Source organism: Mobula birostris, chromosome 9 (genome assembly GCF_030028105.1).
Source record: "Mobula birostris isolate sMobBir1 chromosome 9, sMobBir1.hap1, whole genome shotgun sequence".
In the NCBI taxonomy this organism is placed as follows: domain Eukaryota; kingdom Metazoa; phylum Chordata; class Chondrichthyes; order Myliobatiformes; family Myliobatidae; genus Mobula; species Mobula birostris.
In genome coordinates, this window is record NC_092378.1 from 32,969,647 (window position 1) to 32,981,791 (window position 12,145).

Consider the following 12,145-nt stretch of genomic DNA (forward strand, 5'->3'; position numbering starts at 1 on the left):
AAAGGCGGTATTCCAGGCTTTTCGGAGTGTCTGGAACACACCTCAATGATTAGCCATTTGATCCATGAGGCCAAGCAGAAAAAAGGCGACCTAACAGTTGTCTGGTTAGACCTCATGAACGCCTACGGGTCTATTCCACATGACCTCATCCTAGAAGGACTCGACCACTACTACATCCCAGTGACTATTCGAATCATGATCACCAGCTACCTAGGAGGATTCAAACTCAGATTTACATCAGCCCATTTCACAACTAGTTGGCAGGACCTCCAGAAGGGGATTCCAACACGGTGCACCATCTCTCCCATCCTATTTATTTTGAGAATGAACCTCCTATTATCAGCAGAACATGTAACCCGTGGTCCGACGCTGGAGTTAGGCATTGTTCAGCCGGCTCTACGAGGATTCATGGATGACATCACTATAACAACTGTGTCACATGTCCAAGCAAGATGGGTATTGGAAAACCTAGACAATGCAGCCACTTGGGCGAGGATGTCTTTCAAGGCCAAGAAGTCCAGGTGTATGGTGAGCAGAAAGGGCAAAATTACTAGCAAGTTTAGCCTCCAAGTTCAGGGTGAGGTCATCCCTTCCATCGAAGGTAACCCGATAAAATGCTTGGGGAAGTGGTTTAATGTGTCACTGACAGATGGGGCCAATGTCACCAATGCTGTGAAGCAGACAGATGAATGGCTGAAGAAGATTGACAAATCCGGACTTCCCGATAAATTCAAGACCTGGCTGTACCAATACGGCATTCTGCCCAGGCTTCTCTGGCTCTTCACACTTTATGAGTTCCCCATGACTGTCGTAGAGGGCATCGAGAGGAAAACCAACAAGCACCTGTGGAGATGGTTGGGAGTTCCTCCAACCTTCTCTTCAGTGGGCCTCTACATTCGTTCTGGGCAACTGCAGCTTCCCCTGTCATCTGTTGTGGAGGAATTCAAGGTGGCAAAATGCAGAGCCTTGTTAAGCTTGAGAGATTCCAATGATGTCTTGGTAAAGCAAGCAGGTGTTACGTCCAGATCTGGGCGCAAGTGGGCAGCCAACGCAGCTGTGGAGCAGGCAGTGTGTTCTCCGAAACTGCGAGATATCATCAGCAACCCCTGCATCGGGCGGCAAGGCCTCGGCTCAGTTCACTTCCAGCAGTGGGGAAACGCAAGCATAAGGAACAGGTGAGATATGGTACAGGCAGAAGTACGGATCCGTGAGGAAGAGAAGCGGATGACAAAGGCAGTGGAACAAGGGTCCCAGGGTGCCCGGACAAAATGGGATCTGCCCAAGCACAAGATCTCATGGGCAGAGTTATGGAGACTGGAGCCCTTCCCTATTTCCTTCCTCTTGCAATCCGTGTATGACACCCTTCCTTCGCCATTACATCTGTACACACGGGGGATGAGAGAGGACCCGAACTGTAAGCTCTGTGGTCAAAAACTGCTGGCTCATATACTGTCCGAGTGTAAAACAGCTCTAACTCAAGGACGGTATAGGTGGCGCCATGATAAGGTGCTTCTGGCTCTTGCTGTCACACTAGAGTGGGAGAGATGCAAGAAGAGGACAGCTGGCACAGATTTGAGGAAGGCCATCACGGAAAGGAGCCAGCCCTTTTGTAACCAAACAACCAAAGCCCAATCTGTTGCTAACGGCCAGGTCCTGGGAGATGAGAATTGATGTGGGAAGGAGGCTGCAGTTTCCGGATGTGGTGCACACAACCCTACGCCCGGACATTGTACTGTGGTCAACTGAAAACAGGAAAATAATTCTGGTTGAGCTGACTGTGCCGTGGGAGGAGGGATGGGAAGAGGCCCACTAGAGGAAGGCCTTGAAGTACCAGCCCTTCCTGCAGGAGTGTAAAGACAAGGGATGGCAGGCATGGTTGTTCCCTGTGGAGATCGGCTGCAGAGGTTTCCCAGCCAAATCAGCATGACGGTTGTTGTCAGATCTGGGCCTGGACGAAAAGAGCAAAAAACAAGCAGCTCATAGATTGGGGGAAGAGGCAGAACAAGCCTCTTGTTGGATTTGGAGTAGGCGAGAGGAGGGAAGCTGGAAGCCAGGAGCAGATGGGCAGTGATTTGGCCACCACTGCCAGCCCACCAACTGGAGAGTGTCGTGGTTAAGGGTCGAAACACTCTGTGAAGGTTGGGAACCACCTGATGACATCTGCTCCTGGCTGAAGGCTACGCTTACCTTATAAGGTATCTGGAGAATGCACCCTAACAGGTGTATGTAACAAACAACAAGTATTAACTTATTTTTATAATGCTCACATTACAACAATGAGAAAGGAGTTTCACTGAATCTGAGAGCTCTCAAATAATAACTTGCTGAAAGGGTAGGGACAGAACAAGTGGCTGTACTGAAGCCTAGCACAGCATTCTTAATAAATCTGCTCATTTGTGCCAGTTTCTTTGATCCTCTGGCACATTTATAGTACCTCTCTGTAATGCTTGAAAAGCATTTCAACTAGGAAAGATTTGGAATTTTCTCTGGTGCAACCTCTCTAAAGTATTCCGAGCCCAGAAATTTAACTTTTGCAGAACCGCAGTAAACTATCTTGATTTCTTTTACCTACACAAACTGTTTTACTAAGCTACCCTCCCCTGTTCCTCCACTTCCAGTTGTTGTTAGTACTCAAAGACTCCTTTTTCATAACGTTGACCAATTACTGTCTCTAACTTACTCTTCTTTATCTCTAGTTTAGGGGCTTACATTCAACTTTGCTCCTGTGTGAGCCTTGTACTTGCATCTTTCTCTCACTTTTACTTGTAGGCTGGTCCTGCAAAACCTAACCTACTTCCTTGGCCACAAATGGAGGCCATCGTACAGTTCCTTCACATCCATACTACAAGAAGTGAGATCAGGGCACAAGCTAGACAGGTTCTAATGTGAAAACGTTTTGTCCCTAGACAATATCTTTGGCAGAAACAGAAACTGAGGAGAGATTTTACATATTTTTAGTTGTCCCTTATGTTCTGATGCATTTTTTAAAAAGTAAAATAATTGAAGTACTTAAAAATAACATAAATCTTATTATAAATTACGTCATATTTTGAAGGCCTGGAATCCTAGGATGCCAAATGAATTCAGCTGATTTTTCAGGTTAAACCCAAGACTGAGTGGACAATTCAATTCAGACTGTTCCCCCTCTCCAACAACTTCACCAGCCCAATCTTACTCCCCTCAGTTCTGTTGAAGTTATGACAGAAATGGAAGGTGACATCTGTCACCCGTGGTGGGTGGGCAGAGAGGTTTCTGTTTCCTTTTCTGTCAGAAGTCCCAGACAGAGAGTTCCAAACAAAAAAATAAAATAATGAATACAAAATAATGTAAAATATTAGTAAACTTTATCCTGCCACATCAAACTGGAAATTACATTGATATCTGAGTCAGAGCATTGAGAGAGGCAACTGACATTTAGAGCTTTAAATGTACAACAATTATTGCCAACTGGTGAATGCTGTTAGGTTTTCCTTAGCATCAAAGCCCACACATCTACTCGTTCCTAAAGAATATTTAAGAATAATGATAGTCAGAGAATGGAAGTGAGCAGCATTTCTTATTATTTTTGTTTTACTCATCATTTGTCTTTTATATTTATGACTTTCTCCTATTCTGTATTGATTTATTGTGAGACTACAATGGTCATAATTGTTTATAATGGCATGTTTTTAGGCTATGTTGACAGAGTGATTTGGACAGATGACTTTCCTACTATCTGCTACAAATACCAGCCAGACAGGTTTAAGTGCGATCTGCTGTGGGTATTATCTCACAAGCTTTACTGAAATTTGTCACAAATTTTGCCTAAACATGCTTCACTCTCAGCCAGCTGTCAGCAGTTTTGCATAGCCAATTATCTCAGATGTCAGATAGGTTTTTCTTTTCTGTCATAAGACTGACAGTTCCAAACAAAAAATAAAATAATGAATACAAAATGATGTAAAATATTAATAAATTTTATAGTGCCACATCAATTTGGAAATTATCTCAATGTTCCAATCAGAGAATTTATAATATTCTAAATTTCACTGGAAATGTAAACAAAATTAACAGTTGGTTTGGTTGTTAGACTGTAAGTTAATAACTAAACCTGTCCTTATCATAGGGTGAAACTTTACGATTATCAAGCTATGTGCAAAGCACATACCAACCACCACAGTGGATCGGAGCCAATGCTTAGTGTGAGTATGCAAGTAATCTCAAATTCATCAGAAATTGTTTATTCCAGAATCATTTATTTGTTTCTGAAGTTTAAGCGTAAAATGCTGACTGACACTACAATGCAGTTCTGAAGGTTAATGTCAGAAGTGTTTTCTTTCACATGAGATGTTAAACCGAGGCTCTTTCTGATTTTGAGTTCCAGAGGTAATCCAGTACAGTATTTAAATTTCAATCGTCATTACTGCAACAGATTATCTGACCATTATCATGTTATTAGCAGTTTGTTGTGAGCAATTTGGTTGCTATGTTTCCTGCATTGCAACTGCAATTCAAAAGTATCCAGTTGGCTGTAAAACAGTATGATATATTCTGGGCAGGACAGGAAAGGCTCTATAAATAACAGTTTTATGTTGAAAAATCCCTGCCACTTTAAATAACCTGTCTCTCTGTTTACAACAATTTGGGTAGCAGTGTAGACAGCATCCCACACAGTCAGTGAATAATTCATTCCAACAGCAACTGTTTTGTCATTTACCCTATGCCGCAAAAAGAAGGCATTGTGATAGTAGGACTATGGACAGAATTCTTCATTCCTGATACCACCGGACCAGACATTCATGGTGCCAAAGAAGGATGCAGGAGAATCAACAATATCCACTCAGTGGCCACTTTATTAGGTACAGGAGTGGAACCCAGTGTGCTCTTCTGCCATTGTACCCATCCACTTCAAGATTTGTTGTGCATTCAGAGATGCGTTATTTAGCTGTCACCTTCCTGTCCGTGTGAACCAGTCTAGCCATTCTCCTCTGACCTCTCTGATTAACAAGGTGTTTTTGCCCACACAACAGCTGCTCACTGGATTTTTTTGCACCATTCTCTGTAAACTCTAGAGACCGCTGTGGAAAAACCCAGGAGATTAACAGCTTCTGAGGTACTCAAATCACTCTGTCTGGCACCAACAATCATTTCATGGTCAAAGTCACTTAGATCACATTTCTCACCATTCTGATGTTGGTCTGAATAGCAACTGAACCTATTGACCTTGTCTTCATGCTTTTATGCATTGAGTTGCTGCCACAAGATTGTCTACATTAGCAAGTGGGGTGGGGGGGTGGGGGTACAGGTATACCTAATAAAGTGGCCACTGAGTGTAATCCCCAAATGACAGTGGCTCAGTCAGAGAACATCAGGATACAATCCTTCTGTGAGTTCCTGCAGGTCTAACAAATGCTGTGCAGTTCATCATGGCCTATCCAGTGAAGACATGAAATTTCTTTCAACAATATTTTGTTGTGTGGAGGTTATCACAAACTTCATGAGCATCTGCAAACTTGGTCACAAAGCTATCAATACCATCACCCAGATTACTGACATACAATGTGAAAAGAAGCGGTCCCAACACCGATCCTTGCGGAATATCACTAGTCACCAGCAGCCAACCAGAAAAAGCGAGTCTTCTTTCCACTCTTTGCCTCCTGTCAGCCAGCCAATCTTCTATCCTTCCTGTAATACCATGGGCTCCGATCTTGTTTAGCAGCCTCATGTGCAGCATGTTCTGAAATCCAAGTAAACAACATCCACTGACTCTCCTTTGTCTATTCTGCCAGTTATTTCCTCAAAGAATTCGAACAGAATTGTCAGACAAGATTTCCCCTGAAAGAAACCATGCTGACTTTGGCCTATTTTATTATGTGCCTCCTTGTACCCTGAAACTTCATCCTTAATTTGGACTCCAATATCTTCCCAGCCACTGAAGTCAGACTAACTGGCCCATAATTTCCTGTTTTATGACTGCCTTCTTAAAAGGTGGAGCGATATTTGCGATTTTCCAGTCCTCCGGATCTGTTAAGGGACTTCTCAGCAGATTTTGCTCTATAATTATAACAGATTCATTCATACTTCCTCCATCATTTATTTACAATACTTTTATATTTAAAGCAATTTTGCAGATAGATAAAATTGTTCAGTAGCAATCTAATTTTTTCTTTGGTTCTCTCTTCAGCCCTTATACATTTTTCTTGCTGCTCTGAAATGGTTCCTGAACAACTTATTCATGTACGTACACAATATACTAGAACTAAATGTGGGTGTGGAATGACTTTCAGAACTGGCTATGTCTGTTATGCACTCAATTTTATTAAGATATTAAACAATCTCCACAGATTGAAAAGGGACCCTGTTTTCATGAATTGTTTGTCAAACATTTGTAATTTGTAAACAGAACCTGTAGCCATACTATAATGTGAACCCTGTAAGGCATGGCATTATATTGGTTTTATTTGATGCTACAATGAGTATAATAATAAATGTTTCTTTCAATTTCTCTTCTGCCCGTTTACCAAACTTTATCAAATATTTTATTAATATTCTGGTGTTCTGTATAAATTTTTGTTGCTTTACATAGCAGCTTCCTTATTTAGAGATGTTTGTAAGAAAACAAGTGCATTAAATGCTACTTGATGTGCAGCAGGTTCTTGAATAAGCTCCTGGTATATTTAATAAGGCCAGCAGACCTGTGAAAGTTTACACTTTGTTGATTGCATTACAGCACAGGAAATGGCACTCCATCTTACGTGTGCAGAACAAGCCAAGTGCTGTGTTGCAGGTCAGGCATAAGTTATTACACCTGGAAGCTGATACCCACTTATTTTGTCCAAAAATAAAAATAACAGAGGTGCTATTGTGGCACTTGATCATCAGACTACATACTGTTAAGGAACTTCGGGCTGTTATTTAGAAGTATTTTGTTTATCCTGTCACTAATCAGCCCATAAGCTTACAGTATGGGTGGCAAGGTAGCATAGTAGCTAATGTAATGCTATTACAGTGCCAGCGAGCCAGGTCAATTCCTGCCACTGTCTGTAAGGAGTTTGTACGTTTTCCCTGTGGTGCTCCAGGTTAGTAGGTTAATTGGGCACATGGGTGTAATTGAGTGCTGTGGGTTTATTGGACTGGAAGGGCCTGTTTCTGTGCTGTGCCTCTGAATAAAAAAAATAATGGAGTAAGATGAGCAGGTTTTAAAAGGAAGAGGAGGGAAAAAAAATACCATCCTAATTCAGTGTAGCCCACATGTAAATCTATTTCCGCACCAAAAATACCTCCAGGTCAATTGAGGATGGACAGTAACCAATTAGTTTCCAATGTTGCCCACATTTCTAATATAAAAATGTATACAGATATTGAAGTGAAAAGATAAGCACAATATCTGTAGTTAAGTCCATGTTAGTGAAATGAGATCTGGGCTGGTGGTGCTTATGGTATTGTCTGAAGACAGTAGCCATTCCTAAGATGCACATAAATATGAGTAAAATGAAGTTTTTTCATCTCTGATTATTCCTTTGAGTCAGAGTTGTAGTCGATCCTATCTCACAGCTTTCCTCCCCATTTATGGTTAATGGAGATGAGGATTAGAATACCAATTGCTTCTTCAAAGCAGATAATACCTGTTTCAAGCAAGTGCTCTGAATGTTTGGGAATTACTGGCTACCATAAGTACACTTGTGGAAGACAACAAGGAATTGCAGTTGGAAATTCGCCCATGACTCTAAAATTTTGCCCAAAAATAAATGGAACAAAGCTAACCCATTTGCAGCAATTTTCAAAATGGTGAATACGGGAAGATGTAAAGGTGGATCAGTAGAAGGTTGCTTGAGTAATGGCCCATGACCATGAAATATTTTCTCTTTAAGTAAAAGACTTACCATTCTTACATACATGCAGACAAGTGAATCACTGGAACATAGTTTCAGAAAAAAATTGTGTAGATTCAAGATGCAAGATTCAAGATTGTTTATTGCCATTTTCCAGTGCATAAGTGTAAAAGAGAACAAAATAAATGTTACTCCAGATCTCATGCAGCACAAAAAATGCATTAAGATAAACACAATAATAATAATTGTAACGGTCTTTGCCCCACTGATCCACCGTTGCCTTGGGTGAATAGCCGTCGACCCCGCCAAACAATGCAAGTGCTTTGGTGCGGATAAGGTGTGAGTTGCCCAATGATCAGCCACAACACAAATATGAAACAATATTCTAAGTGCGAGAATATACTTTATAACAAATTTTTGGTGATGGGTTAGTAGAAATAACTACAAAAAAAAATAGGTGCCTCATAAGTAACTTATCAGTCCTGTGCACATAGGATTTTAATACGTTGGAGCTCACGCCTCCGATTCCCTCCGCACGTCCTTCCAAGACTCCGGCCACCCTCCAAACTCCCGAGGTCCTGTGTCCGCCGCCCTGGAACTGCTGTCCGCTCCTCACATGTTCGTCCTCCCTGCTCACCTCCCAAAAAGCCCACGCTCCTCAACTCAGCACACATATACAAGATAACAGAACATGACTTCCGTTGGCTAACAAATGAATACAATTTCCATTATCTCCCTGTATAACCCAAACATTGCAGTTACAGAGAACCCCTTGCTCAGCAGTTAACATTGCGAGAAGCCATTTTAATATAACACTTCAGAGAAGCCATTTTGGTAATAAGGGATTAGCAGTTAACAGTCCATCTAGTATACTGAGAGCCCTACATAATAAATGCAATAAAAATAAATACATAGCTAGCTTTTATACATAGATTGACTGCTATGTCCATAAAGTGACAGTAGGCTGTACACAAGGTGACTGACAGGAAATAATGAAGTTGTGGTGGAGGTGTTGATCAGCCTTACTGCTTGGAGAAAGTACTGTAACTGTTTGTTGAGTTTGGTGGTCCTGGCATGGATACTAGGTAGTTCCTCCCTGATGGGAGTAGGACAAACAGTCCATGAGCAGGGTAGGTGGGATTCTTCCTTTTCCTGCACCTTTCTGAATCTATACCTCTGATGGTGAGTAGGCTGGAGCCAGTGATGCATTGGGTAGTTTTGACTACCCGTTGTAGAGTCTTTCTGTCCACCACAATGCAGTTTCCATACCAAGCACTGATGTAGCTTGTCAGGATGCTCTCAACTGCACATCTGTAGAATGACGTCAGTATGGATGTGCAAAGTCCAGCTCTCTTCAGCTTCCTCAGAAAGTAGAAGCATTGCTGAGTTTTCTTGACTGTGTAGGATGTGTTCTGGGACCATGAGAGGTTGTGTGTGATATGCAATCCCAGAAAATGAAACTGCTTGTTGGCTCTTATAAGAAATGGGCAGATTCTGTCAAACTAAATAAAGGGACATTGTGTTTGCTTTAAAAAAAAGCCCAGAACCTTAATATTATTTCTATCAAGCATGCATTGTTGGTTTTCGTTGAGATGCAGTGGAAATTGTCCGTTGAGTACTGGCATTTTAACTTAAGGTTGCTGGTTATTTGTGAGACATCTTCTCTAGATCACTGATATCTCTTTAAATTTTACAGATTTTTGGTTGAATTCCAGCTTTGTAGCCTGTGGAATGTAGATGACGTAGTAAATGGTAAGTAAAAGTTGTTTGTTTCTATGAGGTTATAAAACCATTTTCTGTACTCTATCTTTGTAAACATTGTAACTTACTGAGCTCTTAGGAACCTGCTGCATTTTCAATGCTCTTGGTATTTGTAATTGCAGCAGCCAGACTGTTACCAATATTATGGTTCTTTTGTTCATCTAATTTATTTTTTAAGATGCCAATGAAAGCCTTTTTAATCATTTAGCAATCATCAAGCCTTTGTCAGAATTCCAAGCACAACATACAGTAAAACGATCCCATCAATTGTCAAAGAAACATTTCTGAAAATGTGAAGATGCTGACGATTAAAATGTTCTCAATTCTGTCTAAAGGAGGTTACTAAAGTAAAAGAACCCCGCAAAAAGAGAAAAAGGACAGAATGAAATAGATTTAATAGCACAGTTTTCAAGGAAGATAGGAATCACAGAAAACTGGAACCAAATCTCAATGTTCAATATTTGCTATTTAACATATTTCTAGAAAAAGATCAAAAAAGCTAACAATACTGAAGCATAAACAGACTCAAGCATTACTAATGAATATGCTGGGACATAAATTGGATTAGCTCATTTATATTCAGGTAGAACAGCAGTTACTGGATGTGCCTACATGTACATAATCCTTCTTCAGGTTTCTGACTGGCCGACATTTTATCATTCTAACTCTAATTCTGTTGTCTCTGGTTCTTTCATCCACTTCCTCCATGAATCATTATCATCTCTTTTGCTACTCATCATGTGACTGTGATCATCATATGAATTGTTGCATTCCCTTTTCAACATGCCATGTGACCAGCCAAGTCAGTGTTCCATTTTGGTAAGTGATTGTACTTGTAACCTCTCCAATGTCATCTGCATCCATAGTTCATTACAATAACTAATCATGCTTTTCTCATTTAGAAATCAATCAAATTCAATTTAGATTACATGCATGTGGAATGCATAATTATTATTGTGCTAAAGACATAATGTGCTTCTACAAGAGAATAACAATGATTCAATTATGTCTTATCAATCTCTGCTACTTGTTGCATCCAATTTATTTATTTAACCATCTTTTGATGGTGTGGATAGTGAGGAAAGTCATCTAAAGCTACAACATCATATAAATCAGATGTAAAGTTGGGCAGCTGAAGTTAATTCAGACAAGCCTGGCGCGATGCATTCTGGGAAGTCATTTTTGGAAGTCATGACATAAACTATAAATGGTTAGGCACTTAAGGATGTTCTTGAACAGAGGGACCTATGATTCGAATCCATTGCTTTCTGAATGTGGCAAAACAGGTAGATATGGTGGAGAAAAAGGCATAGAGGATGATTAAATTCAGAGATCAACGCAATGAAAGTAATAGTTGGGACGTTATATTGCAACTTTACAAACAATGGGTAGTCCCCCAATTCAGTTAGTGTATGCAGTTCTGATTGCCACACTACAGGAAGGATATGATTCTGTTGAAGAGAGAACAGAGGATATTCACCATATATGACGGACTGTGCTTATTTGTCCTAGAATGAAGGAGGCTGAGGGCTGACCTGAAATATAAGAGGCATAGATATGGTCATCAGAATCTAATTCCATATCCCTGTCACTAACAATAACAGCATTGATTTAAGGCCATAGGAAGAAGTGTTAAATGGAATTTGAGGGGAATCTTTTTTGTTACACTGAGAGTGGTTGATATCTGAAACTAACTGCCAGAGGAAGTGGTGGAATCGGATGTAATGACTGCTTGAAAAGCCACTTGGGCAGGTACTTAAATAGATAGGCAGGGCATGAAGGATCAGGACCTAATGTAGGAGGATGCAAGTAGCGTTGCCAGCCAGAAAGATTGGCATAGACATGGCAGGTCACAGGTCCTGATCCTGTGCCATTAATCTCTAAGACTCTTGACTTTATGTTATATTGAGAGAACATTAAATCACAAGGAAAGGAACATGAAGAGTAAACATTTTACAATGCTGAGATCTAATTCCAACCCTCTCATTTTTGAAGTCATTGAGTTTTTAGGGAGCCAGGTAGAGGGGCATACCACTGAATTAATTAGTTAATTAGAAAAAGCTTTTAAGAATGTTGCCATTTTAATTCATTCATGGGATAAGGGCTTTGTAGACTGAATCAACATTTAGTTGCCCATGCCCATAATGTGATGCTGAGTTGCTGCAGTATTGAATGTGGATATACCCACAATGCTGTCAGGGAGAGCTCCAGGGTTGTGAATCAGCAACGATGAAGGAACCTGCAATATTTCAAGATCAGAATGTTGTGTGGCGTGGAAGCAACTTCTGGTAGTGTACTAATCTTTTGCTGGCCTTGTCCTTCTAACTGGTAGATGTCGCAGGTTTGGAAGGTGTTGTCTAAGGAGTCTTAGTGAGTTGCTGCAGTACATCCTGTAGGTGATACAAACTAATGCTACTGCGCATTAATGGTGGAGTGAATGAAAGGTAGTTGATGGAGTGCCCATCAAGAAGAGTGTTGTCATGTCCTGCGTGGTCTTGAGCTTCTTGTGTGTTGTTGAAACTACACTCATCCAAGCAAGTGGAGAATATTCCATCACACTCCTGAGATGGTGA

At 40.8% G+C, this 12,145-nt stretch overlaps 1 protein-coding gene across 1 annotated transcript in view; it reads left to right on the top strand.

Annotated features, from left to right (window-relative positions):
* Positions 1 to 12,145, top strand: part of cacna2d4a (calcium channel, voltage-dependent, alpha 2/delta subunit 4a) — a 359,181-nt gene that overhangs the window by 279,953 nt on the left and 67,083 nt on the right. The window contains exons 30-32 of the mRNA XM_072269300.1: positions 4,106 to 4,181; positions 6,164 to 6,216; positions 9,508 to 9,563. Of these exons, the coding sequence (XP_072125401.1) occupies positions 4,106 to 4,181; positions 6,164 to 6,216; positions 9,508 to 9,563 (185 nt within the window). The remainder of the gene's footprint in view (positions 1 to 4,105; positions 4,182 to 6,163; positions 6,217 to 9,507; positions 9,564 to 12,145) is intronic.